The 27,294-nt window shown below is 46.6% G+C and overlaps 2 protein-coding genes across 3 annotated transcripts in view; one reads left to right on the forward strand and one right to left on the reverse strand.

Annotated features, from left to right (window-relative positions):
- HEATR1 (HEAT repeat containing 1) overlaps positions 1 to 3,298 on the forward strand; it is a 51,194-nt gene extending 47,896 nt beyond the window's left edge. Inside the window, exons 44-45 of the mRNA XM_068982396.1 lie at positions 844 to 952; positions 1,895 to 3,298. Of these exons, the coding sequence (XP_068838497.1) occupies positions 844 to 952; positions 1,895 to 1,983 (198 nt within the window). The 3' untranslated portion in view covers positions 1,984 to 3,298. The remainder of the gene's footprint in view (positions 1 to 843; positions 953 to 1,894) is intronic.
- LGALS8 (galectin 8) lies at positions 1 to 26,952 on the reverse strand. Of its 2 annotated transcripts, XM_068982397.1 has the most exons (11): positions 25,888 to 25,966; positions 24,251 to 24,398; positions 14,030 to 14,118; positions 12,931 to 13,141; positions 11,368 to 11,487; positions 10,678 to 10,734; positions 9,820 to 9,846; positions 9,575 to 9,697; positions 8,995 to 9,083; positions 7,919 to 8,084; positions 1 to 5,095 (listed from the first exon to the last, which is right to left on the reverse strand). In XM_068982397.1, exons 2-11 carry the CDS (start codon positions 24,293 to 24,295, stop codon positions 4,946 to 4,948), a joined length of 1,077 nt encoding a protein of 358 aa, XP_068838498.1. In that variant the 5' UTR covers positions 24,296 to 24,398; positions 25,888 to 25,966; the 3' UTR covers positions 1 to 4,945. The 2 variants fall into 2 exon arrangements, with proteins under 2 accessions (XP_068838498.1, XP_068838500.1); XM_068982399.1 differs by lacking the exons at positions 9,575 to 9,697; positions 25,888 to 25,966 and adding an exon at positions 26,886 to 26,952.
- Positions 26,953 to 27,294: the final 342 nt, after the last annotated feature.

The raw sequence follows: 27,294 nt of genomic DNA on the forward strand, positions 1-27,294 counted from the left end.
ATTTATTTTTTTGGAAGAAATGGAAACAATGAGGCTCTTCAGTGTACCCCTACATTTTAAATTGTAGGTTCGTACAAAGTGGCTGCATTAGATTTATTGTAACTTGTTGTTTTGATTGGACCAGATCAGGAAAATCCTGATTGAACATAGGCAGTTGCAAATGTTTTTTAAACATCTCACTTTGCTGTATCCAGATATTCTTTAAATTACCCCAAACCAGAAAGAGGACTAACATGGCTTTTGTTTCAGAGTGAATGACTAACAAAGCAAACAGCTGCTAACAAAGCAAGGAACTTGGGTTCCTGTCACAGACAAGACACGTGAGCAGCACTCCAATCTTTAAGTTCCAAAACTGGGACATTTATGACACACTGAGTGTCTTCCAGTCAGGCTGAGGAGAGTGCGGCCCCTCACACCACCACATGGTGACCCCAGGCGGGGTTGAGGGCAGGAGTGCTGCCTGCAGTGGCTGGGCACGCGCCCTCCAGGTGGGCATCAGCCAGGCCAGCCAGCAGCTCCAGTGCAGTCACATTTGATGACACACTCGAATTTGCACATGGCTTTTTTACTGTTTTTGTTTAAGGAAAATGTTACTAAAAAAACATTCACATGAAAGGCCTGCAGTACTGGAACACAGATTGAAAGGCTCTGACATACAAGGTTGCCCATGTTATAAAACAGATCTCAAACTGTTAAATGAACTAGTATGCTAAGATGAAGCTTGAATGGAGAGAGTGAAATAACAGTTTAAAATTCAGAGCATGTCTCAAGTTAGATCATAAATTAACAAACAGAGCTATAATAGTTCTTTGGTTTTAAAAAAATGATTCTTCATCTTTTCAGGTTCGATTTGCTGCTCTGATAACTGTGTTAGCACTGGCTGAAAAACTAAGAGAGAATTATATCGTCTTGTTACCAGAATCCATTCCGTTCTTAGCTGAATTGATGGAAGGTAATTCCCAATCTTTTAAGAAGTAATTAAACCTCTGTGGGAATGTGCCCAGTGGGAATGCCCGTTTGGAGAGACTGTGATGAGCTCTTGGCTCCAGCCCTTTGCCTGGAGGCTGAGCTCCTGTTTTGAGTGGGGTGGAGGGAACAGTTAGAAAGCAAATGCCTCTTCATTTGAGATTTGTTTACAGCATAATCCTTACTGTCTTTGCCTCTGTGTTTTTGGCTGACAGTACAGACTATAATATTGTTTTGCTTTAACCTCATACATGACTATGATTGAATATTTTGGTCCACACATGCAGGGTTATTATATCAAAACATCCAGTGCCACTAAGGATGCGATGGAGTAGCACTGTCAACGCCCAGCACTTAAACTCTGTGTGGATGAGCTCATTAATCCTCACCAGGCACATGCCCTTATCCCCCTTTTTAATAAAGGAAAAAACTAGAGGCTTTAACAGGATTAAGTAATCTATCTGATAACAAGTATGACAGGTGGAACTGGGGTTGAAGTTCGGGTTGTGCAGCTCTGCACCCAGAGCAGCCCCGGAAATAGTACAGGTACGAGCAGGGGTGGTGGAGGCAAGGACAGATGCTCTCACATTGGGCATTCACTGCGCATCCCAAACCAGGTGCCTGCACCTTTGTTCCCCCCGCTGCGGGAGGGGCTGTGTGAATGACTAAACAGAGCGGCATTGCTAGCTATCTGGAATGTTCATTTGTGCACCACTATTTGGGGTCTTTCTCCACTTTCCAAGTCTAAGACCATAAGATGGGGAGGCAGGCAGGAAGGAGAAAGGCAGGAGGGACTTTAGGATGGCTTCCGCCTCAGTACTGTGCTTCACTTCTCTCCTGACTCAGGGACTCGCAGCGAGAGCAGGATGTGCAGACCCAGGCTGATGAGAACCGAGGCAGGAAGACTGACTTGATTTTTTTTTTTTAGATGAATGTGAAGAGGTAGAGCACCAGTGCCAGAAGACCATCCAGCAGCTGGAGACCATCCTGGGAGAGCCTCTCCAGAGCTACTTCTGAAACTCTGGGTTTGGGTATTTCGTACTTTGTTCACAGATCAGACTGCTTTTTCGTATCTTTATTCTGGGTGTTCAGGACCATATTACTTTTGGTGCCTTAACCCTACTTGGATGTCTTTACCAAATTTCTACCTGATCTATGCGACCACAGAAGCCTTTCCTGGCAGTTGTACAGAATCTACAGAGAGTAAATGATACGTGGTATTTTTATACAGACTGCTGTGTTTGTTCAGCGCTGATCATGTGGGTAGTGTGTGCTCAGTTGCTCAGTCTTTGGGACCCTTTGGACTGTAGCTCGTCAGGCTTCTCTTTCCATGGGTTCTTCAGGCAAGAATACTGGAGTGGGTTGCCGTTTTCTCCTGCAAAGGAACTCCCCGACCCTGGGGATCAAACCCAGGCCTCCTGCATCGCAGGTGGGTTCTTGTGCCGCTACACCACTGGGGAAGCCCCCGCACGGACTGCAGTCTCTCCCGATCGATGTTGCTGTCACTGCAGGCGTGTCTGATGCCAGCACTCAAAGCTGACCTGCCTTTGGACTATAAAGCCTGAACGTTCGTGGTAAAGGAATAGCTTTGTACATGGTATCCATGTCAGGGATTTCACTCAAAGTAGCTCTTTAAGAAAATGACAGTTACTCAGCCCCAACAAGAATGCTTTCAGCCCTGAAGCCACTGGATTTTTACTTTTCATTCTGGGTGGATAACACTTCAGTCTTAATTTTTGTGTGTGCCCCATAGAGCAGGTAGTTCTGGAATGCATCTTCTACTCTGGACTGTCTCTCCTTTATCCTTCAGTCTCTTGGGGGCAGGGTGGTGGTGGAGGCAATAGACTGTTACAGAGCAACCACACCCCATGATCCTACAAGAAGCCAGGGCCTCGAAACCCTCGGTAGCAAGAAGGAGCCCCTCCAGTCAGACGTGCTCACATTTCCATTGGCAGTTAACCAAGAATTGAGGAATAAAGTAAATAAAAGAATTTTTTCAAAGCTTTAAAGTTCTCTCTATACCATGTCATGATGAAGCTAGAAAGAATGTTCAAGTGGAATTAAATCTGCCTTTATTTTGTTTAAGACATTAATTGATGTCTTTTAAAAATTTAAGGCATCTAAGAACTGTTCCAAAGCTGTTAAAGTCTGAAAGCCCTTGATCTAATTTAATATAGAAATTTAGTGTGGAATTGTGACAAGCAGAAGGCTGGTCTGCGTCTGGAGACATAGCTTGCTAGGAGTGTGTATTTTTCTTTAAGAAATGTCACAACAGGATTTATTAATAAATGGTAACACCTTATTTTCTAAAAATGATCTTAAGATTTTATATTTACTCTGTCAAAGAACTGTCTGACTTAGTTTTGTCCACATAAAAGGAAAATGTACTGTGATTAAGACTTAAAACAAGGTAAGGGGGCTTTTCTTTTTTTCTAAGTGGTCCACAGTTTCTGCCATCTGCCAGGCCCTCTGATGTTCTTTTCTGAAGGAAAAAAATAACCCTGGGGATTCTAGACCCTTCTTGCCTTGTACAGCTTTCCCAACACCCCCACCTCCACTATTTTTTTTTTTTTTTTTAGTTTGGTAAGACTCAGCATAATAAATTAACGTGAAAAGATGGAAAAGAATTAAGTGCTCAAAGTATCCACACTGAGTACCTTTAGCAGTAAGATTGGTAATAGTATTTTCTGTAATATAGGGATACAAATAATACCTCACCACAAACTGTTATGAAAATATCCCCAAATCCTGGCAGAATTCAGCCCAGCAATTTAACGTGATAAAATGATGCGACTGATCTTTTTTTTCCCTCCCCACTCGCAAACCTTTGAAATTCCCTGTAACAAGATCTGACCTGTAAGAATTCTACAAAGAAGTTCTGCCAACTTGCTTCAAAGAATAATAGACAAAAATTACAGAAATGCAACAGTTTAACTTGCTGATACAGGTTTTGATTTTAATCACTAAAAGCAGAACAATGTTTTGATCTCTGTCACTAATGATGATGGACCCTTCTTCAGACGGGCAGAGGAGTGCCGGTCTGCGCTGACAAGGGGCAGAAGACCAGCGCCTCTCCACTTCACTGGTCTCGGCCACTGTAGCTTACTTTTCGGATAGGGCCTGCTTTATAAACAGTCATTAAGTCTAATCTTGACACTGCTTTGTTACCCACAGACATTTTACAAATTGAGACCATCTCTTGTCTACCTTACAGTCTCTGTAGAGTATGTGCATAGGAGACCTCTGGCTCACTCGAAACTCCAATATTCTAAAATATGCATTTACTGGTACAGAAATCAATGGCCTTGAGACTGACATCAAGTTAATTTCAACAGCATCTGGTTCAGTTTTGCTTTGCTTTTTGCCTTTATCATTGTGCTGCATTTAGAGTTCATAGTGTTAATCATTTGGTAATGCTTAGAGCTAGCAGAGCTAAGTATTTATCATGCTAAAGAAAATCTCCAGACATAAATCAACATCAGTCCTCCCAATTATGGGATACGATCAAACCCTGAGCCAGCACTGGAGGAAGTGTCACCTACAAATTTGTGTCCTTAGGTGATTTAACAGAATAATTCTTCTAAGTCCCTGGTGAGTCTAGTGTGTGAAGGAGCAACAGTGGCCCAGAGCTTGGCAGAACAGGGGATGTACGCGCCCCACTGTGTACCCCTGGCTCCCACCACACGTGAAAAGAGAAACGCTCAGTGCAGGCTGGCTTTCTCTGTTGCATTGGGTTTAAAAGAGGCAGTCAAGGTGCAGAGGGGAGAGCAGGAAAGCCTGTTAGAGTAACGGCTGTGACTACCATCGCATCAGTCTTCTCACTCTGGGCTCGGCAGGTCGCGCAGCACCGACTGAGGACACCCAGCGGGACTTAAGGACTCTAACAATGTATATAAAGCATGTCATGATAGAGGCGTTTTACCAAGGCCAGTGTTACAGGGGTCATACTGTATTTCAGCATTTGCAGCGCTCGTGACAGCTACCAGCTCCGCACTTCCAGTAGGTGGATGTCACCGTCGATCTCCAGCGTGTCAATTTTACTCAGCTCCTTAAACCTGTGCTTGTACTCCAGGCTGTGGACACCGTTCACCGCGACTTTGAATTCTCTCACGTCACAGTAAATGATCATCTGGAAGGAAAGCACACACGAGCGGTTCCCCAGGCTTTAGAAGTTTTTGTGTCTTGCACACAGTGTTAAAAAGTACACCATTTAGTTCTTCCCCCAGCCTGCCAGCGCTGACACCCTGCCAGCGCTGACACCCTGCCATGGTTTCTAAGCTCTGACGGAAGTGTATCTGGTGGTGGCACTCTCTGCCTTGTCCCACTCACGGAAGTGGCTCACGTGCCTGGAACCTCACCATGGCCTGAGGCCCGCTGGCCACTCCATCCCCCGCTCCTGCCCTGCGTGCACCCACTCCTGCCCCGGCTCTCAGGGAAGTGGGAAGTCGTCTTCCTTGAGACACACGGGAACTCAATTGAAGGAGGAAAGGGAGCTGCTGCTTGCCCATGGGCTAGGAACCCAGGGCCTTCGATCCTCACTTCTCTGCCTGAAACTTGGGTTTGGGGCAGCTCAGAAAATACGAAATCCCAGAGGGTTAGGGCAGCTGGTGGGGACTGCCTGGCTGCCTGGTGACTGATTCCCACCCCCACCCAGCACACTGTGCTGCTCTAACGCTGGTCAGATCTTGTTCTGTGAGCCTCTGCATTCTGGCAGTCGCAGTTCAGAGTCGTCACTGGTGGTAGCCCTTCAGCGTTAACAGGAGAGTCTGCTGTCCTTTTACATCTCCCGTCCCGCCTCAACCCATCCCCCTGCTACCATCCCCCGTGCCAGTCCAGCCACTCACTCCACCCTGTCTCCACCCTCACTGAACAGCCCAGCGGGGCGAGTCCACGGCTCTCCCCTCGCTCCCTGCCTCTGCCCCAGAGGCAGACGGAGGCACAAAGTCTGGATCCTCAAAGCAGCAAACTGAGTGTCTGTCTTCTTTTGATACACCTAGTAGAAATGACTGCTGGGGGAGATTAGGAAGGGGGGAAATTCCACAGATAACAGCAGTAACTGACACAGATGAAGGCAGAAGGGTGACGTAGGGAACTGGGAGAGCTATCTGTGACTGGCGGTCCTGTGCCCACAACAGTGGTGGCAACCCCAGTTTGAACCAGGCACAAAGACTTCTCTGGTGGACATTTAACAATCTCCACAGAACGGAGGACACACCACCCCAACAAGCTCAGAAGGGAAAACAGGCTGGCGTTAGGCAGACACTGTGGAAACAGTTCCTACGGGACATCAGAAAGTGGACAGCCAACATGTTCAAATGGGAGATAAGTAGCCCACAGCCTGCTGCACACGTTACTGTGCCAACTGAATTTATAAAAGAAACAAGAGCTCACAGATGAAGTTAAAGAGCCGAAAGACACTTTTTAAATGAAAAAAATTAGCACCACAAAAAACCACAATGATCCAAAATGAGGTCAATTGCCCTTCCTGAAGTAGAAAACCAGGAAAAGATTATTTGAGAGAATTTATTATTGTCCTCTTTCATATTAATGCAGTAGTCCCAAACTTGAACTCAAACAGGTCAAAAAAGACACGAGTTCCCAGTCACCAAACACAATCCTCGACCTTCTTCCAGAGCATCCACTGCTCCTTCAGTGAACCCACGTCACCCACACACCCCGACACCTGCCACGTCAGCAACCCTGGGGCTGCACGTCCCACCTCCAGCGACTTGTCCATACGTCCGCAACATCTGAAAAACGCAGTGTACCCACATCCTTCTGAATCCCGAACCAGTGTCCGTCACTTCCAGGAGCCTGTGCTTGGCTCATTTCTGTTACTCCACACACACTGGGGCATGCCTTAGACTGGAACTTATTAATAAAACTAGTGTCAAATTGCCACCTTTTATTCAGCCTGATGTTCATGCTTTCAGCAACTCTGAGGAGTCTGGTGAGCTTGAATTGTCCACAGCACATGACAATTTAAAATGTGGAGGCATGACCGAAATCAGTGACCCTCAGTGACCATACGAGGAGTCAGTCATGCAAGCTCGTGAGGGTACCCCGCCGACCACGTGGCATCAGACACACCAAGGAGACTAGGCTCAGCAGCCTGGAAACACGCCTGGGGAAAGGCTGTGCTGTGATGCTCCACCTCTGGGGGCTCAGGACTACACGCCTTCAAGTCCTGACGGTCTAAATGTGTCTTTCTCTGAAGGTACACAAGCAGGATCGCTTGGAAGAAGGTGCGGCCACCTCAGCTGCATGTCACCAAGACGACAGGGCAAGGAGTCTCGGCTCCCATGTCCTCGTGGTCACTCAGGGTTCAACATGTTACTCAGCCCTGAGACTGGGTTCCTGTTAAAATTCCTATTAACTAATAGGGGCTACACAGACACTGTCATCATGAAAACAAATGTTGGATAATTCCAGTGTAAATAATGTGGCACTCAACTGGCTTGGCCATTTATGCTGATTACCTATGTAACAAAATGGCACTCAAAATAACAGTCTCCAGCTCAACAAAACCACACACAAGCTCCACATAGTAAGCTGTACTTGATTTAAATAGGGAAAGTCGCTCAGTCGTGTCCGACTCTTTTTGGCCCCGTGGACTATCAGTCCATAGAATTTTCCAGGCCAGAATACTGGAGTGGGTAGCCTTTCCTTCTCCAGGGGATCTTTCCAACCAGGGATCCAACCCAGGTCTCCCACATTGCAGAAGGATTCTTTACCAGCTGAACCACCAGGGAATCCCAAGAATCCTGGAGTGGGCAGCCTATCCCTTCTCCAGTGGATCTTCCCGACCCAGGAATTGAACCAGGGTCTCCTGCATTGCAGGTGGAGTCTTACCAACTGAGCTATGAGGGAAGCCCAGGATGGACAATTTATCCTACCCCTGCCCCCAGGATTCTTTTTCCTGTACTGTTTTTAAAAAAGATCATCATCTCACCTCAAAGTACATCCCAGGACTAAAAGGGAAACAGGTAATATTTCTCTCTTCTTCTCCCCAGGCCTCCTGAAGAAAAGAATTTCTTACAAATGCTTTCATATTCAGGCGTGGGTTCAAGTGGAGAGCAATATCCTTGGATTTTCCTGATAGCAGATCAACATTAAAGCTTTTGAGAGAATTAAAGAAAAAATTAATTAGCCAAGGAGAAGAGAGGGGTACAGTTTTAACAATAAGAATTAACTGATGACACAGTGCATGTAGACTCAAGGACCCCAGGAATGCCACTGAAGGTGATATTTAAAACTGTCAGTCAGTACACCATTGGTATAAGTATGTTATTTGCAAAATAAAAATATGGAAAGCTTAAAAATCAGTGTTTATAGATCCGACTGGGAAGAAATTAATGGGTTAGAATAAGTGACCCGAGGATCACATCTGTCACAGGAATAGGGTCCCTCCAAAGTAGAAGCTCTCTCAACATTTACAGGTATCCTGTTCTTCAAAGTGTACTGTGTGCACTCAGTCGTGTCTGACTCTTTGCAACCCCTTGCACTGCAGCCCGCCAGGCTCCTCTGTTCATGGGATTCTCCAGGCAAGAACACTGGAGCAAGTTGCCATTTCCTTTTCCAGGCAATCTTCCCAACCCAGGGGTTGAACCTGAGCCTTACGTTGCCTGCACTGGCAGGCAGGTTCTTTACCACTAGTGCCACCTGGGAAAATAGCTCTCACTTCAAACTTTCAGAACTCTGGACATCCCTGGAAAAGATTATAAAAGCAGGAATTTTGAAGTCCCATGACAAGAGGAGTCCTGACAAAACTGATCTGCTCTCGTAGGCTGCCCTGCAGTTCAAGGCGAGGGCGTGCCTTGTGGACAAAAAGCCACCCTCCTCTCCTGTGTAGCCACAGGAAACCCAGGGCTCTGCCACCAACTTGTCCTTAGCAGTCTAACTGCCTCTGGCTTTAACTGTCTTATTTTTCAAATGAAGCTCATGATGCTAGCCCCAGGTGCACCTCACGAGACTGCTGTGCCATGGTAAGAGACACACACGGCCGCATCCGCACTTAACGATACTGACCCTTTGGCGTTTGTATTTACTTCTCCTTTTATGACGACGGTCCGTCCAGGGCCCATGGAGGAGTTCAACCTTGCTACGAATGGCAGAGTCTGCAAAGAAACCCCAGTCAGTGCCAGGCAACCTCAGAAAGAGATCTTGTGGGAGAACTGCCTGAAGACACCGGGACATGTTGAAAGGCCGTGACCCTGTGACCCCCGTGAAGGGACAGATGAGCCTGCCTTGGTCCCACGGGGGGCCCCGGCCATCAGCGCTGTGCCGGCTCCCAGCAGACTCTCCATGTTTCAGACCATGAAGTGAATGGATGTGGGGAGGGCCCTGAGCCTCCGAGTGACACTCCCTCTGAGAAGTCACCTCGGCTGGGGTCTGACGTGTGCTCTGTGTCCAGCCTGGAGGGGAGGCGGCCGAGGCGGGGGCAATTACGGAAACACACTCGGGGCTCAGGGACCTGCTCTCCGTCCACGACACACAATGCCAGGGCCAAGTGGCTGCTTCAGGCTTGGACTGAGGGTGGAGGTTACGCAACCAGCTAACTAAAACTTAGTTCGTTACACAGAATTAGGAAAATTTTGGCTCTTCAAACCTTTGACAAACAGTTGGTAGGTAGTATTTTGGCGCAAGTCAAAGTGTGATTTGGCGGCGAACCTTTGCTCTTGGTGTAGACAGTTCTGGGGATGATTTTAGAAATGTCTCCTCTATTACTAGGCTGTAGGAAAACAGTTCTGCAATAAGGTATGGAATAAATGAAGCTGTCTTCCAAGGCTTAAACTTCATTTCCTGGACACTCTTATAAAAAGGTTCCACATGTTATATAGCAAAAATACTTACAAGCTGTGACCCGCCAGACTTTTGTACCTATTGGAAAAGAAAGACAAAAGGAGAATGTGTGACAGGCAAGAAATAAATGGTATAACATGAGCAATCGGATCTTCCTGGCTGTATGACTCAGAGCCTGGGACAGCAGGGCCTGCCCGGCCCTGGGTGGGGGACATGTAGGTGCCAGTGGCTTCCGAACATGTGCAGGGAGCTGCAGAGTGCCACGCAGCCTGGGGACAGTCTGCCTGTCCAGTTCATCATCTGAATTCTGTAACCTCCACCATGAGCTAAGCATTTTCCAAAGGCCACACATGGGGTCAAACATGTTTTACTTCTTTCCAGGGTGCTCCCCAGATGCTGAGATTAGAGTCTACTTAATGAACGTGCTGAGATAGTTAAGACCTCACTTTTCTCCACTAATAACAGCTAAAAGGTCTGAACTGCACTTGTTTCCATGGGGAACAAGTGGAAACGTGGAAGCTGTTTACTGACGCACTGGTTGTGCTCACTGTGTATAAACACCTCCTGCCAGCCCTACTCAGCAGTTAAGAGAGTTTCTGGTACATAAGATTGGTGGGGAGTGGTCAGATCAGAGTCTAAACAGCAAAACTTAACGCAACCGGCACCCTGAAGTATATGCCTCAATTTTCAACTTCCAGCATATTAATTGTTAAAAATGTAAGTTTTCACATTAAAAACATGTTTTCATATTAAAAAGGTAAGTGTTCATATTAAAAATGTAAGTTTTCATATTAAAAACATAACTTAAAGAAAACTCAGCCTGCCTGCCACCTAATTTACATGGCAACTAAAAAAGACATTTTTAAACATTTTTAGACATTTTTAAACTTTAAAAGATTTAATATTTACATTTTCTTTACTTATCCCTGTCTGTTCCAGAGTAGATCCTTGGGTACTTCCTAAATCCTGAAAAAAAGTTCAGATTGATGTTTTAACATCCGTCAGAATTCTAAACATATCTTCTTGACATATCAAAAAAATCATAAATGGTACTAAACGTGCAAATATACAAATATCCAAAATATCAAAAAATGCAGCAACATTAGCATCCTTCTCCTACTACCAAACTGACAAAAGTTACAGAGATAAAAGCAAGTGTGAAGACTCTGAGTGAATGTATACAGATCTTGAGACTAATTTGTTTTACTGTTTGTGGAGGGCAAGTTAGCAATTTCAACTGGACATCCCACTGCTGGGAAACAGTTTGAGAGGGAACTACTCCACTGTAATCCCACCAAGGAAATAGCCCCACTCCACCTGTAAAGGGTTGGCTGGTTGTTTTGTGGTTATCACTTCGGGCTTTTTATAGAACCATGCTAGATTTGAGATCTACAGGCAATAAAGCTCTAGTCAATGATTAGCATCCTACTAGTCCGAATATTTACTTCTAAGAAATTAACACACTAGTGAGGGATATATTTACACTGCTTTCATCTCAACAGATGATGTTAGTTAAAGATGTTTCCTACCATTTCATCAGAAAACGTCACCAAAGAAGACCCCCAGACCACCGCCCCCTGCCCGTGGAAGGGCCCTCACCGAGCTGAAGCTGAAGCCCACAGAGTGAATGATGACTTTGCCGTAAACGCCCAGCGTGTCGATCCTCTCTGGGCTGATCCTGTGGGCATACAGCAGGGTATGCTTTCCATTGACAGCCACCTGGACAAACAGAAAACAGCCCCCTCCAATAAAGCAGTCAATAAATGAATTTTATTAATTTATCCAAGTTTAAATCTGCTGACTCAGATTTAGGTTGAGACTTTTCCCCACAGGTCTCCCCATGACACGTCTGACCAAACTGTGATGAAAGCACCCACAACGGGCAGCACTCTTGACTCCCTCTGAGTTCTTCATCTGACTGAACACCAGGGACACTCTCCAGATGGATCACGCGCCTGTGAACACATGCCCACATGCCCGTGTGTCACAGGCCTGTACATGAGATACCCTGGGTGCCCATGAGCCCTGGCAGAGACCTGAGGTCACCCCGCTGTCCTGAGGACCAGACTCTGGAGACCACCCCGCACGAGGCAGGTGCGCCACACACATTTGGGTAATTTTCTGAATGAATGAACCTGGGCAAATGACCCAAGTTCTCTGAAATTCCTATCTGTGACCAGGAAGCATGCGCCCTCCAGACGCCGCTGTTGGGAGATGACCCGGTCCCTCTCGTGAGACTCCAGCCCAGTGCCTGACTGAGAGAGCACCAGTGCTCCGGGCTCCTTCTTCCTCCCTCCCAGATGCCAGTACACGTGTACGGAGTGTCGGGAAGACATGCAGAACACAATATGGTCTCTGACCTCAAGGAGCTGAAAATCCCAATGGAAGGCAAAAGGAAGGCAGAGGAAAAAAACAAAGCACCACAGTACAGACAAGCGTTAAAAAAAAGATGCAGAAAGATACAGACGCAAGGACTCCAAAAGCCAGAAGAGGAGGGATGGGGGTGGGGGAGGTTTCGGGGAGGAGGGATGGTGGGAGCAGGCTCTGAAGGTCAGAGGGGTCGGCACCCCGGGTGGGACGCTTCCCTCTGTGCCATCGAGTCTCTATTCTGGGAGGCTCCACAGGCTGGAGCAGCCTCGGGACCACATTCGACCTCTGCATACACTAGGGATAAAGTGCTCGGTGGTCCTGACAACATGTGGGCTTTCTAAGATCTCCTCTGGTTAGAATCTCTGGATCCTTCGGGACGAGGCAGCGCAGGATGGAACTGAACAACCCCCCTGGCCCTGACTCCAACGCCAGGAACCCATCTGTCTGTCAATTCAGACTCCCCCACGCTCAGGGTTCTGGTGCCTGCAGTTCACTTTCCATCATCAGTGTAAGCCTGAGCCAGTTCGGAACGAACTCAGTCCTGCAAGGAGACGCAATCCAGCAGAGATCCAGTCACAATGGACCTGCATGGTGACATCAGCAGGGACACAGGAGCCAGGCTGTGCCCACCACACAGGAAGGTACCCGCCGTGCCCTACTTCTGAGGAGAGTTAGAAAGCCAAACCCTTTCTCTGGATTTAGGAGATCTACGGGCGACTTCACGCGTGTGAAGGGCTTCCCTCATGCTCATTGTCACGAGTGAGGAGTCAACCTCCACTCTCCAAAACGTGCCTGGAACTTCTCTTTCAGCACCATGATCACGATCTCGAACGACTTCTCTTTCTTGAAAGGCATGTCGTAGGTGATCTCCTCCCAGCCCCACTTCTCATTTCTCAGAGTGTTGCAGACAATGCAGTTGGCCCTTTTGAAGCGTGGATTGAAATGGAAGGCCACATCTGCTCGGGGTTTCACGCTGCTGCCACACTGCAGGTCCACCTGGAACCTGTGGAGGGAAGAGATGGCCACGTGGGGACTCAGGAAGGCGGCCGTGTGGAAACCCAGGCCTGCTGACACCTGGCCGCTCCTCTACTCACCCACCCAGGGGGCCCAAACGGTCCAGAGTAAGCACCTAATTTCCCGGCCTCCCTGCAGGAGGGCTGGCCGAGGGGTCCCAAGCTCTGCCAACAGGGTGGAAGGGAAGAATTCACGGAAAACTATAGGAAACGGCCTCAACAGTCAGTTGACATCTGTCTTCTGTCCACCCCACCCCTTCCCCCCAAAAACCACATATGGACCCAGGCAGCCACACAAACACAATGTGAGGATAAGAGTCCCAGCTTCCAGGAACCGTGAGAAAGAAGACATCACCCTGGGACCGTGGGTGGGAGCATGAAGGGGCTCCCGCCTCTGACAGCTCGATGGCACGGCCTTCAGCCATCTGGACTGTCCCGTTTAGACGTCGCATTCGCCTCTTATTTAAACCACTGTTACTCGGGCATCAGTCATACAGAGCCAAGTCCAACTTCCGCTGATACAGCCTCATCCAGACTTTGTGCCCAAGGCAAGCATTAGATAAAGCCGCCTGGGACAGGTCTGAAGAGACGCTGTGGGGAAGTTACACTGTAACTAGGCCATGTCCTTGTCATCTGACCACAATTCCCTCCACTAGCTATGTTTCTAATTCTTTACACTAAAGTCAGACTCATGGCAATAAAAAATCCAAAGCACCTGTATTTCAGTTTTTCATTCCAGTTTCCTCAGCACCTTGGCCAAGGCTGTTGTGAAAGCAAAATCAGCCTCGAGCATCCAGATGGTCTCTCTACATAATCTGCTGTTGCCCACAACCACAAAGATGCACTTCTTGTGTTCTCGCCTAACACACTGACTTTACCTGTCAGAGTCACTAGGAACATGCCCACGTAGCACAATCAAAGTTCCCGGCTCCAACTGTTCAGAAATGGTCCCGACATAGGGGATTACCTAGGAAAAATAATTTTAACAAATGTTCACTTACAAAATCAAACGACTACACTCTTAAAGGCTGCACACGAATTTGCTCAGACCCTAGCATTTTTCCAAGTCCTCACCATTCAAACAGCTGCGCAGGAACAACATAGCCTGGAGACAGCACAACGCCTGCAAACCACTCTGGGGTCTTCAGAAATAGATGCGTGCCATTCACAGCCATTTTTATCCGGCTGGAGTGTGTGCTCATGCTCGGTGTGTCTGCCCCTTTGTGGCCCCATGGACTATAGCCCACCAGGCTTTGTGACCATGGGTTTCTCCAGACAAGAATACTGGAGCAGGTTGCCATTTCCTCCTCCAGGGGATCTTCCCAACCCAGGGACTGAACCCACGTCTCTTGAGTCTCCTGCCTTGGCAGGCGGGTTCTTTACACTTGAGCCACGTGGGAATATCTGGCAGAGGGTTGTATGAAATGCCACGCCTTGCCCCTCTGTTTTTCCTAAGGTTCCGTGGATGATGCCAACATGAAGTAGGCCAGGCCAGGCCCTTCTCTAGCGCTGAAGAGGACGACAAGCGCGCACTGCCTGCAGAGAGCACTCCACTAAGCCGCTCCACACCTGGGACTGGCTGCCTTACCTTACCCACCGGGCCTCCACACTGCGCCCCCATGGGAACCAGGGACCTGCGCGGTCACCGGGCCTCCACACTGCACCCCCCGCAGGAACCAGGGACCTGTGCGGTCACCGGGCCTCCACATTGCACCCCCCGCGGGAACCAGGGACCTGCGCGGTCTGAGGGACGCACTCAGCGTGCCTGGGGGTCTCTCGAGACACGGCATCTACAGACCTCGCCTGGTCCAGGGCGCAGGCCCGGGCCCTGACAGGTGTTCCCACACAGGATTCGGGTCTCCCCCCTGCCCCTCCCTCACCTGGAAGCCAGCATTCTTGTCCGGGGCCTGACACTCACTCCCCTCCCCGGGTGGCTCCACCATCCTCCCTGACCACTGGTTATGTGGCTGCATCTCCTGCTCCCCAACCACACCCCACTTCCACCTGGAGCCTCTGACCAGCTGAGACAAGTAGGTCAGACGCCAGCATGCCTTACACCAAGCTCACCTGGGTTATGACACCTGTGCTAAAGTTGACCAAGGTAGCTCTGATTGTCAAGAACTAAGAAATAAAACAAAAGAGGCCGTACACTCCCACCTCAAACACAATCTCCTGTGTGAAGCCTTTTTTGGACTCGCTGGGCCAACTGAGTCAGCCCCCTCTGAGGGTCATCATGGTACTCATTACTCTGTTCCTGTGCAAACGTATGACTAGATTTTGAGCTGCATGGGGCAGGACCCAGCCATCATCTTTACACCCCCAGGACAGAGGTCAGGCGATGATCAACAATCACTTGGTGAATGAATGAGCTCCTACCATTCTGGAAACTGGGTTCTGACAGGCCTCACATATGCAGAGGCGTGGCAACTAAACAGCTGCTGAACAGAGTGTTGCTGCCTTAAGCAGTAAGACAAGAAATCACCAAAGCCAGTGGCCATCTGGTGTCACACAGTCACTGCTGGGGGCAGCGTGGAGGAGATGAACAGGGCATCAAACCAGAAAAGGAAAAACATAACAGATGTGTAGAGCACGGCCACAGCCACACATCTGACTGGATGGGTTCTGTGTATAGAGAACGTGGAAGTCTCTTGGCCACAGGCAAGAATAAACAGCAGCATCTTTCATGACGCCTATCTCTTAATAAAATGAGAAGCGTTTTTGTAACTTCGATTTTTTAAAATATATTTTCAACTTATATTTGGGCTTCCCAGGTGGCTCAGTGGTAAAGAATCCACCTGCCAATGCAGGAGACACAAGAGAGGCAGGTATGATCCCTGGGCCCAGAAGATTCCCTGGAGTAGGAAATGGCAACCCACTCCAGTATTCTTGCCTGGGGAATCCCATGAACAGAGGAGCCTGGCAGGCTACAATCCAAAAAGTCGGACATGACTAGCAACTGAGCACAACTTATATTTATGCAGAATATTTAATAACACAGAACTGTTAGTGAAATAATTATCAGTGAGAAACTAGCCTACAAAACTCCATACAGTGTGGTCTTAACCAAGTTAATAATAAACATCAAAAAGCAAAGAGAAAACACTAAAGAAGTAAGCCAAAAATGTTATAACACTTTTCTTGAGGAATGAGATTTTAATTTTATTTATTTGTATATTTTCCAGATTTATATAATAAGCATTTATAATGGTTATTACCATAGACTTTTTATTATATCAGTCTGAGAAACAACTGTGCTATAAATATGGGCCATTTGCTGTTTGTTTTCCATAGTAATGCTTCTACTCAGGAATGTACCCTAATTTATATTAATACCACTGCTGCTGCTGCTGTCATGTCTGACTCCTTGTGACCCCATGGACTGTAGCCCGCCAGGCTCCACTCTGTCCATGGGATTTTCCAGGCAAGAATACTGGAGTGGGTTGCCATTTCCTCCTCCAGGGGATATTCCCGACCCAGGAAATGAACCGGGGTCTCCTGCATTGCAGGCGGATTCTTTACCTGCTGAGCCATCAGCAATACTCAACTTTTTTGGACCATGTAAAGGAAACAAAAGCCCCTCAGCCCGCTTACTCCCTCACAAATAGGCTCCTGTGGAAAGGGAGAAGGGTGCTGTTTTCAAGGCAATTCCAAACTTTGAGGCTTTGATGTTTCACAAATAATTTACATAAAACAATACAGATCTGAACACACTGGGACAGTATCATAAACTTAAGCCTTAGTCAGGCTTGGCATTAACCTGCCTAAACATCCCAGCTGATTCAGACTGCTTTGCCTTTTTTATGTCATTTATCAGATGTCTGCCCTACACCAGGGTCGGGTCAGGCAGCCTGCAGCTGGAAAGAAGTATGAGTTCCGTCCATCCGGGAGGAGCTGATGATACAGTTGGGAAGAAGTCAGATACCCTCCAAAAGATGATTAGTGGAAACGTGACACTCTGTCCAGCTGTTTGAATCGGAACCTGCTTCCAGCTGGGAAACCCTCTATCCTATGAACACGAGCCCTCATCCAGACTGGGATGCAGGCATATAACGCACATCTGTCCGTCAGCACCGCCAGTTCAGACTCTAAGCTAGACACCAGGACAAGCGGCAGCCAGAGTCCTGCAGTGCCCGCGCCGGCTGAGGGGGCAGCAGCACCACCTGGGTCAGAGGCAGCAGGCGGCGCCGCCAGGGCACGGAGCACCGTGTGGGTCCGCTGCGGAGAACAGCCCTGAGCCAGGTTTGGGCTGTCGTCTGTGATGACATCGTTGACAAGGCTGGTTCTTTGGTCCAGCCTGCTGACATCACTTAATAAATTCCTTTTCTGCTCAAATTAGCGGCTGGCTTCTGTTTTTGCAACTACCAGCCCTGGCCAAGTCAACATCTTCCCAAAAATGGGGCAGGAAAGAAGTGTTGAATAAATGCTTCAGAAAAATGTATAAAGAGCTGTAACTGAGGTGGCCACAGCTGATGAATGAGGTATGGTGTGACCTGGGGAAAAAATACAGTTAGGCAGAAAGGAGAAGGAAGCCAGTTCAGGTAGAAATGTCCAGCTACGAAGGCAGAGAGGCAGGGAGAGACGAAACTTATCTGGAAGACAGTAAACAGTAAGGGAGCAGTTAGAGTCAGAGTTAGAGGCAGGCTTTAGACTAACAAGACATAAGTGGGGGTTGGGAACAACAGTCCAGTGGGCAGGGGTGCATCTGGGAGGCTGCCTGGCAGCAAGCAAGCCTGGCGCAGAGATAAGAACCTGACCCACGCGGATGGCAGCAGACGCTGAGGGGTGGGCGTGGGAGAAGATAAACACATTGAGTTATATCAAAGAGAACTGTCTACGTGGGGCCGCCACCTAAAATGATAAAGCTGCGGAAGACACAAATTTCAGAAGGAAGATGACTTTAGCTGTGAACACCCTTAGTGTGAAAGGTTGGCAAGACCTCTAAGGGGAAATACACTGAAAGGAGTGGAGACTCAGGACCAACATTAAGTGAATGACCGAGACTCAGCAGTCAGAGAAGAGATGATGACCTAACAAAATGAGAGATACGAGACAAACTGAGAGAGGAAGTCGGGAGCAAACCCGCAGTGGTGGTCAGTTACGGGGTGTGCGGTGTCAACACAGCAGACCTGGCTGCTGGCTTTGAAAGGCCTCCTTCCAAGAAACTTGGCTTTGCGGACAGCACCCACCACCCTAACTGAGGAGGGTGGGTTATCCACCTCAACTGTTTGTGCAAACATGATTTATGCTGAACAGCTGCTTTCCTGCTGGGAGTCTGGGGTTTTGATGCCTGCTAGGCAGATACTATCTACACAACATCTCTCAATAAAGACCCTGGGTGGTGGGTCTCTAATGAGCTTCCCTAGTGGAGAAAATTTCACGCAGGTCACAGCTAGCTGCTGGGAGGTTTAAGTCCATCCTGTGTGACACCACTGGCAGGATTCCCTGGAATCCTGTACCGATTCCCCCGGGACTTCGCCCCATGTGCCTCTTCCCTTTGTGGCTTTTGCTCTACATCCTTTCACTGGGACACATCACAGCCACGGGTATGACTGATGGTGAATCACTACAACTGAGGGTATGTGGGAGACTTCGATGCAGGGGGTGAGGAGAGAAAGACGAAAGAAGGACCTGACAGAGCAGGGCAGTCGTGTCAACGAAGTCAATTTCAAAAAGGGAATGTCTCTAACATGGAAAGATAAGGAAGACCTCACCCCTGCCTCCACCAAAAGATAATGAAATGGATATCATACTCTCTGACACAGCAATTCCACTTTCATAGATTTCTCTTGTAAAATACTAGCACATGTGCACAAAGATGCACCTCTCAGGATGCACACTACAGCCCTGGATAATCATGGATAGATCTAGCCCTTTAACAGGGGGCCGGTTAAATAAGTCACAGAACATCCACACAGTGGGCAAATTATGCAGCCGCTAAGATAAGTGAGGAAACTCTATGCCGATACCTCCAAAATGTGCTAAATGGGAAAGAGCACAGTATAGCACAGTTTATCCCACATGATACATGTATGTAAAGGAACAACGTACAAAAGGTGATACACATAGCATGCGTTCACTCTGGGATATTCACATATAGTCTCAGGAAGGGTATACAAAAACCTGGTAGAAAAGTTACCTTTAGGGAGGGTAAATGAGCACCAAGGTAGAAGGAAAATTTATGTTTTAATGAAATCCTGAAATACTGCTTGAATTTTTAAAATGCTGTACATATCTTTCCTTGTATTTTTAATGTAATAATAAGGAAAAGTCATTTGAATTTGGGATAAATGAATTTAAAATTTTGAAGACAGATTAACTTAAAACTTTTGGGGGCTTGGCAGCATGGAAGGACACTGAAAGAAATGGACATCCACGAAAGGGAAACTGGTTTGGAAAGGAAGATGGGAGTTTCGTTTTGAACTCACAGTCCTGAAGGGCTGGCAGGGCATCTAAGTGAGCTGGAGGTCACAGAACTATATACAAACTGTACACATATTCAAAAGTGATCAGTCAACAGAGAAATAGACGAAGCACTGGCTGGAATCAAGATTTCAGGGAGAAATATCAATAACCTCAGATATGCAGATGACATCACCCTCATGGCAGAAAGCAAACAGGAACTAAAGAGCCTCTTGATGAAAGTGAAAGAGAAGAGTGAAAAACTCAACATTCAAAAAACGAAGATCACAGCATCCGGTCCCATCACTTTATGGCAAATAGACGGCGAAACAACAGAAACAGTGACAGACTTTCTTTTCTTGGGCTCCAAAATCACTGCAGATGGTGACCGCAGCCATGAAAGTAAAAGACACTTGCTCTTGGAAGAAAGGCTATGACAAATTGAGGCAGCAGATTAAAAAGTGGAGACATTACTTTGCCAACAAAGGCCCATCTAATCAAAGCTATGGTTTTTCCAGTAGTCATGTATGGATGTGAGTGTTGGACCATAAAGAAAGCTGAGGGCCAAAGAATTGAAGCTTTTGAACTGTGGTGTTAGAGAAGACTCGAGAGTCCCTTGGACAGAAAGGAGATCAAACCATGTGTCAGTTGCTTAGCCGTGTCCGACTCCTTGTGACCCCATGGACTGTAGCTTGCCAGGCTCCCCTGTCCATGGAATTCTCGAGGCTAGAATACTGGAGTGGGTTGCCATTTCCTTCTCCAGGGGATCTTCCTGACCCAGGTATCGAACCCAGGTCTCCTGTATTGCAGGCAGATTCCTCACCATCTGAGCTATAAAGAAGTCCCTGAGATCAAACCAGTCAATCCTACAGGAAATCAGTGCTGAGTATTCACTGGAAGGACTGATGCTGAAGCTGAAACTCCAATACTTTGGCCACCTGATGGAAAGAGCTGACTGACTGGAAAAGACCATGATGCTGGGAAAGACTGAAGGCAGAGGGGACGACAGAGGATGGGGTGGTTGGATGGCATCACCGACTTGATGGACATGAGTCTGAGCAAGCTTAGGGAGTTGGTGATGGACAGGGAAGCCTGGCGTGCTGCAGTCCATGGGGTCACAAAGAGCTGGACACAACTGAGTGAACTGAAAAGACAGCAAAGAAATAAAGAGAGACACTGAAGACGAGAGTGGTAAAAAAGAAATGAAACTAAGGGTAAAAACTCAAGAGGGCAGGGAGGAATAAATCAGGAGCTTGGGATTAACATATATACGCTACTATTTACAAAATGGATAATCAATAAGGACCTACTATATAGCATAGGAGAGAAGGAAATGGCAACCCACTCCAGTATTCTTGCCTAGAGAATCCTGTGGATGGAGGAGCCTGGTGGGCTGCAGTCCATGGGCTCGCTAAGAGTCAGATACAACTGAGTGTCTTCACTTTCACTTTTCACTTTCATGCATTGAAGAAGGAAATGGCACCCCACTCCAGTGTTCTTGCCTGGAGAATCCCAGGGACGGGGGAGCCTCGTGGGCCGCCGTCTATGGGGTCGCACAGAGTCGGACACGACTGAAGCGACTTAGCAGCAGGAGCAGCAGCATATAGCACAAGGAACTCTACTCGGTCCTCTGTGATTAGCTACATGGGAAAAGAATCTGAAAAAGAGTGGATATGTGTATATTTATAACTGAATCACTGTGCTATACACCTGAAACTAACACATCCCTGTAAATCACCAATATGCCAATACAAACTTGGAATTTCAAAAAAATTAGGATTCAGAAAAAAAAAATCAAAATGCAGAGTTATGGTGCAGAAATCAAGACAGCAGAAATCGACTCTCAGGAAGGAAGTTAGCAAAAGAACAAGAGAACAAATAGGAAGGATCTTCAGAGATTAAAAAGAAACTTCATCGTTTTGTGTTTTAAGGTTAAACTGCAAGGTAGAAAGGGAGGTTCCTTAGAATACTAAGGAAAAAAGAATCAATGTGGAAGTAAGGTTCCTAAGGAAATTGGAATCATGAGCTTTTCAGGGTGGGATTAATATTAGCAGACGGCTTGTTAACTAAAAGCGAGAAGCAAATGGATTAATTTCTAAATAACTTCTCAACTCACACCTGATCACATCCTAAGACCTCTATAAACAACAATAATAAAATATTTAAGCAGATATATTGAGTTGCCAAACAAGAGATTTCACTGAAGGAACTTCTGGTATGAAGATACTGTCTTCCAAATTACTCACTCAATTTGAGTAGAAAGAAAAGTGAGCTGGACTTTCTTAAGTCTTGGAATTCTATCAATTGAACTTGTCAATGAAATATACTAAATAGGAAAAAAATTATACAGGCCAGTTATACAATTGACTTAATCTTATGAACAGAATTTGTCTACCACAATTTAAAAATATATTTTAAGTCATTTTTATTGAACTGATTTTAATTATACTGATTTAGCTGGTGGCAGCTGCTCCAAACCAAGATAAAGCCCTTGTGAAGGCTATTCAACACCCTCAAAGTAATCCAGTTTGCTTTTGCATTTGGAATATATTGTTAAAACAGTTATACTTTTGAAATTATACAATCAAACGAACAATGCAGACAAGTGTGTTGGCCAAAGTGTTCATCTGGGTTTCTCCATAACATGACGGAAAAACCTGGATGAACTTTTGGGCCAAACCAATATATTATTCAAAAAGACATTACGCATTTCATTAAAAAATAATTTTGAAAGAAGCTTCAGTTTTATAATTGACACATTCTGTACTTCATGCTCTCAAAATAAGAAAAGCCCTAAAACTAACTCTATGTTTCTTTACTGATATGAATGAATAGGATTCGTATCAGTAGGAACTGAAATTTAACATATAAGAGACAATACACGTGGACCAAAATGTTAGAAACGTAAAGAGATAAAAATAGAAAGATGGCAGTTCTGTGTCTTCACAAGGCTTAATGAAGAGTATAGTAGAAACTCCATAAACACTTCCCAGTTGAGTGAACCAATCACTAAGGAAACACCCAGAATGCAGGAAGACATCTACTCTGGAAACACGCTATCATGAACCGTTCTCAGAACAGCACCCGGAGTTCTGAACGCAGCATCTGTTCCAAGGGCCCTGTCCTCAGGAAATGAAACGTCAGCTGATTTTCGTTTCAGCCCTGTAGTCGAGGGTGCTAACCCCAGAAACCACAGTAAACATCAGCGTGCTAGTATCAAGACAGGCGAGGATCTCAGGTTATAAAACGGTTTTCTAAATAACACTCAGATAAGCTGTCTCTGTGATGCAGGGCAGTGCTGAACATTAACCCGACCATCCACCCCCCCTGGCTTGAGCAAGGGTTACATTTCAGTTCCCCTTGCCAGGGAGAATATTTCTTTTTTTCTTTCAATCTTTGCAGAAAGTCAAGTCTACAACTTTGAGATGTTTTTAATTCTTGAGATGCACAAAATCGTTTAAAATGTCTAGCTGACTTCAAGTTCAGCAAGTGTTCCTTTTTAAACCTACTAGAAGTGAAGGCTATTTCTTCCAAAATGGACTTTGCTTTACATGGTGGTTGTACCTCATTCTTACACAACAACAGTAAACCTTAGCAGGGAAAAGAGAGCTAGAGCTACAAAGAAAACAACAAAAAACTGAACTCACACTAATAAGACTGGCTGAAGGCCTTACTTGAAGGACTCTTACCAGGAGTCTCCTACAGAGGGTTTACCAAAAAAAAAAAAAAACAAAAAACCAAGCAGCAACTCTGTCTTGGATCTAAATTCAAGATTCAGTTTCGGACATATAGAAACTAGACAGTTCTAAATATTCTCACACCACATGAACTGAAACCAGTTCATTACTGAAATTTCTAGTAATTACGTTCACGGGTTCCTGAACTGGCCTGAGGTTCACACAAGACTTAGTTTTTCTCCTTCTCCACCTCACCCCTGGCTTTGAACATTCCCCTGCTCAAGTGACAAGCAGGATTTGAAAGGCAGAGGCAAAGCTGAGAAATGAACTTCTCACGAACAGCTCTCGTTAAAAAAGAAAATGAAAACGTGTACAGAAAGAAATCCATTCCCTCTGAAAATTACATCTTACGACGGTCTGAGTCTTTTTCCCACTACGATCAGAGTGGCTTTCCCATCACTCTTCATCCACGTTCTTTATTCACAGCACGTCTCATCACCTCGTACAGCTGACCTTTGAATAACACAGGTTTGAACTGCACAGGTCTCAATCTACTTACACTTGGATTTTTTTTTTTTCCAGTAAATATGTACAATCTATTGGCAATTGGCTGAATTCCCAGATGCCGAATTGTGGGTACTGAGAGGAGAGCTGAATACTGAATTTAAGCACCTGTGGGGCTGCAGGGGCTGGAAATGGTTTTTAGTCAGCACCCACTACAGTTCCATCACATAGCAGGTGCTCCGTTTATGTTTACTGAACTTCTGCCCCCACCCACCCCATGCACTGAGTAACTGTTGTTCAGTCTAAGTCGTGTCCTGATTCTTTATACTGCAGCATGCCAGGCTCCTCTGTCCTCCACTGTCTCCCAGGTAATTATTGGGTTGGCCAAAAACTTCATTTGAGTTTTTCCGTAAGATGTTATTGAAAAACCTGAACTAACTTTCCAGCCAATCCAATATTACTCTTTGGACTTGCTCTCAACACTGCCACAGGCAAAAAGTGATTGTGGAGATCAGTTACCGGGTTATAGATGACATTCTGTAGATTGTTTAAGGACAGCATCATTCTCTTCCACCTTATTGTTGACTGGGCTCTCTTCCGGGTATGGTCTAAGATTTTAAATATGTTTCACTTAAAGAATTCCCAGATTGAAGCCAAGGCACGTGCCCTATGTAAAATCAAAACAGAGGGAAAGAAAAATAAGCATACAACATTTTTCGTCATATTATAACTATTTTAAAATATATAAATTATTTTACTAATATTTATCAAATAACAGGATGCTATTACAATCAAAGATCTGACTCCAACTCTTATCAAATATACTCTACTAAATAATTTTGTATTATGAGGACAGGACATATTAAATTTAAAAAATACATCTGTAGAACATTTCTAACTTGGAAACTTTTATTAAAAATACTTATTACTGGGAGTTTCCAGTGGCCTAGTGGCTTTTACTGCTGTGCTCCAGGTTCAATCCCTGGTCAAGGAACTGGGATCCCACAAGCTGTGCGGCATGGCCAAAAAACAAAACAAAAACAAAAACTTTTTATTAAAATACTAAACCAAATAGTAGGAAATACTCCTATAAATCATCAAAGATATTCATTTAAACTTTCTCATCTGTACAATAATAATAATAATAGTGTTCACCTCACAGGTTTATTCTACGGATTAAATGAATAAATAAAACAATGGAATAACACATGCTTTTATAAGTTTTATATATTGTTATTAGTAGAGGGAATGCTCTTCCTCCTCCAAATTAAACAAGTTGAAAGAAAAAAAAAATCCAATGCCTTAAATATTAACTTCCCTGTGGCTTAGAAAAAAAAGTGGGGTATGGAGCAACAGCCACAGTTTTCAAGATAAAAGGACCCATCAGTACTACATTTAACAGCTCCAGGGAAGACCTGAAGACAAAGAAGAACTAAAAGGGAAACAAAATTAAAGCTTCTGATATTTTACTTCCACTAATTCTATCATTATACCAAAGGGCAATACACACTGATCACATCTATCACTTTGAATCTATTAAGAAAAAAAAACTGCATTTCCAACTCTGGATGTAACAAACTGAGTGGTGATGTTAAATTACAGCAAGAGGGATTCTGCACGTGAAATTACAGTTACAAATCAGCTGATGTTAAGACAAGGAGATCGTCCTCCATTATCTAGTGGGCCCCATGTAATTACATGAGCCCTTAATAAAGAAGGAAGTCAGAGAGATGTGGTAGAAGAAGAAATCAGAAATGTGAAGCATGAGAATTTGACACACGATTGCTGGCATTTGAGAGGGAGTGCAGGCAGTCACACAAGGAAACTAAGAAAGAAACTCCGAAAACAAACTCAAGTATCCTGGAAGTGGGCTATTCCCAATAGAATAGAGCCCAAACTACAAAACACCTGCACTTAGCTTTTGACACCCTAATCACCTAACTGAGCTAGTAACACTCATCCTGGTCCCCCAAAGATCTGTAAGAAATAAGTGGGTGTAATCAAAACATTAAGTTTTATGCCCTAAATATCTACAATTTCTGTTTGCCACATATACCCCAATAAAGTTGGCAAAAAAAAAAAAAAATCCCAGAAAAAAAAAAAACAAAACCGTATCCCTCTTGGTTTACAAATGTGACCACAATCTATTAACTTACTACGTTAGCCAAAAATCTCAAAACTTGTTTTGCTCCATCAAATTCGGGAAGTATCAATAAGACCAAAAAAAAAAAAAAAAAAGGATACAGAGATTCCACAGCCACATTCATAATTTACTTGTGACCAGAGAGTGAAGGCGATGGCACCCCACTCCAGTACTCTTGCCTGGAAAATCCTATGGACAGAGGAGCCTGGTGGCCTGCAGTCCGTGGGGTCGCGAAGAGTCTGACACGACTGAGAGACTTCACTTTCACTTTTCACTTTCATGCATTGGAGAAGGAAATGGCAACCCACTCCAGTGTTCTTGCCTGGAGAATCCCAGGGACGGGGGAGCCTGGTGGGCTGCCGTCTATGGGGTCGCAGAGTCGGACACGACTGAAGCGACTTAGCAGCAGCAGTAGCAGAAAGTGATCCAATTTAAGCCATAGGCCCGTGTAAAACCAATCATTCCCGGAAACATCCACAGGCACGAGTCCTGCTCTAATTAATTAACACTTGGTTCGCATCCCAAGAAGCCATCATGATGCTGAAGCAGTTAAAGGACTTGCGTTCCCTAACGTTTAATCCTGCAGTCAACGACTCTGCATCTCACAAAAAGCGTATTCAGAGTCCGGGAAGACCACGAAGGTCGGTCATTCCCTGAAGAGCTCGTCATTTAAAGCACTGGGAAGGAAACGACCGCGATCCGACCGAGTGAAGCCGGCGCTCGGCCCCAGGCGGGGAGGTCAGTGGTGCGAAGGCAGCCCCGAGGGAAGGGGTGGTCAGCAGCGGGGCCAGCGCCGGGCGCCCGGGGCCCGCGACCCGGGACCACGACTCATCCCTGGGGCGCCGCGCGCCGGGCAGTGCCCGCCGCCCAGAAGGATCCTCCGCGGTGACGACACGCGAGACGGGGAGACGGGAGCCAGTCCCACCGTCTGACTCTGACGCGGGGCCAGAAACGCCCGGCCCCCTGCTCGGCCGGCGCACCCACCGCGGCGACAGCCCCCCGACGACTCACCCCGGGACTGGCGTCGCAGGCGCGGAGCGTTGGAAGCTGTCCACCGCGGCGCGTCGTCCGCGTTCCCGGCCGGGCGCGCGCGGGCGGCGACCGGAAGCGAGAGGAGGCAGTCCGCCGCCACTTCCCGGTTCGCGCGTGCCGGGCGTCGCCGTCGGCCTTGCGTCTGCGGCCGGGTCGCGCTCCCGGCTCCGCGGGGCTGGGGGCCCGGCCTCGCTGCTGCCCGCCACCGGGCTGGGCCTCCTGCACAGCCTGGGGACGCGGAGCGCGACCGGCTTGCTGCGGGACGAGCAGAGAGGGAGGGGGCAGAGTGTGTTTACAAAATTCCCAGACTTTCCTGCAGTCGGGACTGAGGGGCCGGGAAGTGCGGAAGAGGAGAGACCACCTGCTCCCTCCGCCCGCGTGTCCGCGG

The sequence above is a fragment of the Capricornis sumatraensis genome, chromosome 10 (genome assembly GCF_032405125.1).
Source record: "Capricornis sumatraensis isolate serow.1 chromosome 10, serow.2, whole genome shotgun sequence".
In the NCBI taxonomy this organism is placed as follows: Eukaryota; Metazoa; Chordata; class Mammalia; order Artiodactyla; family Bovidae; genus Capricornis; species Capricornis sumatraensis.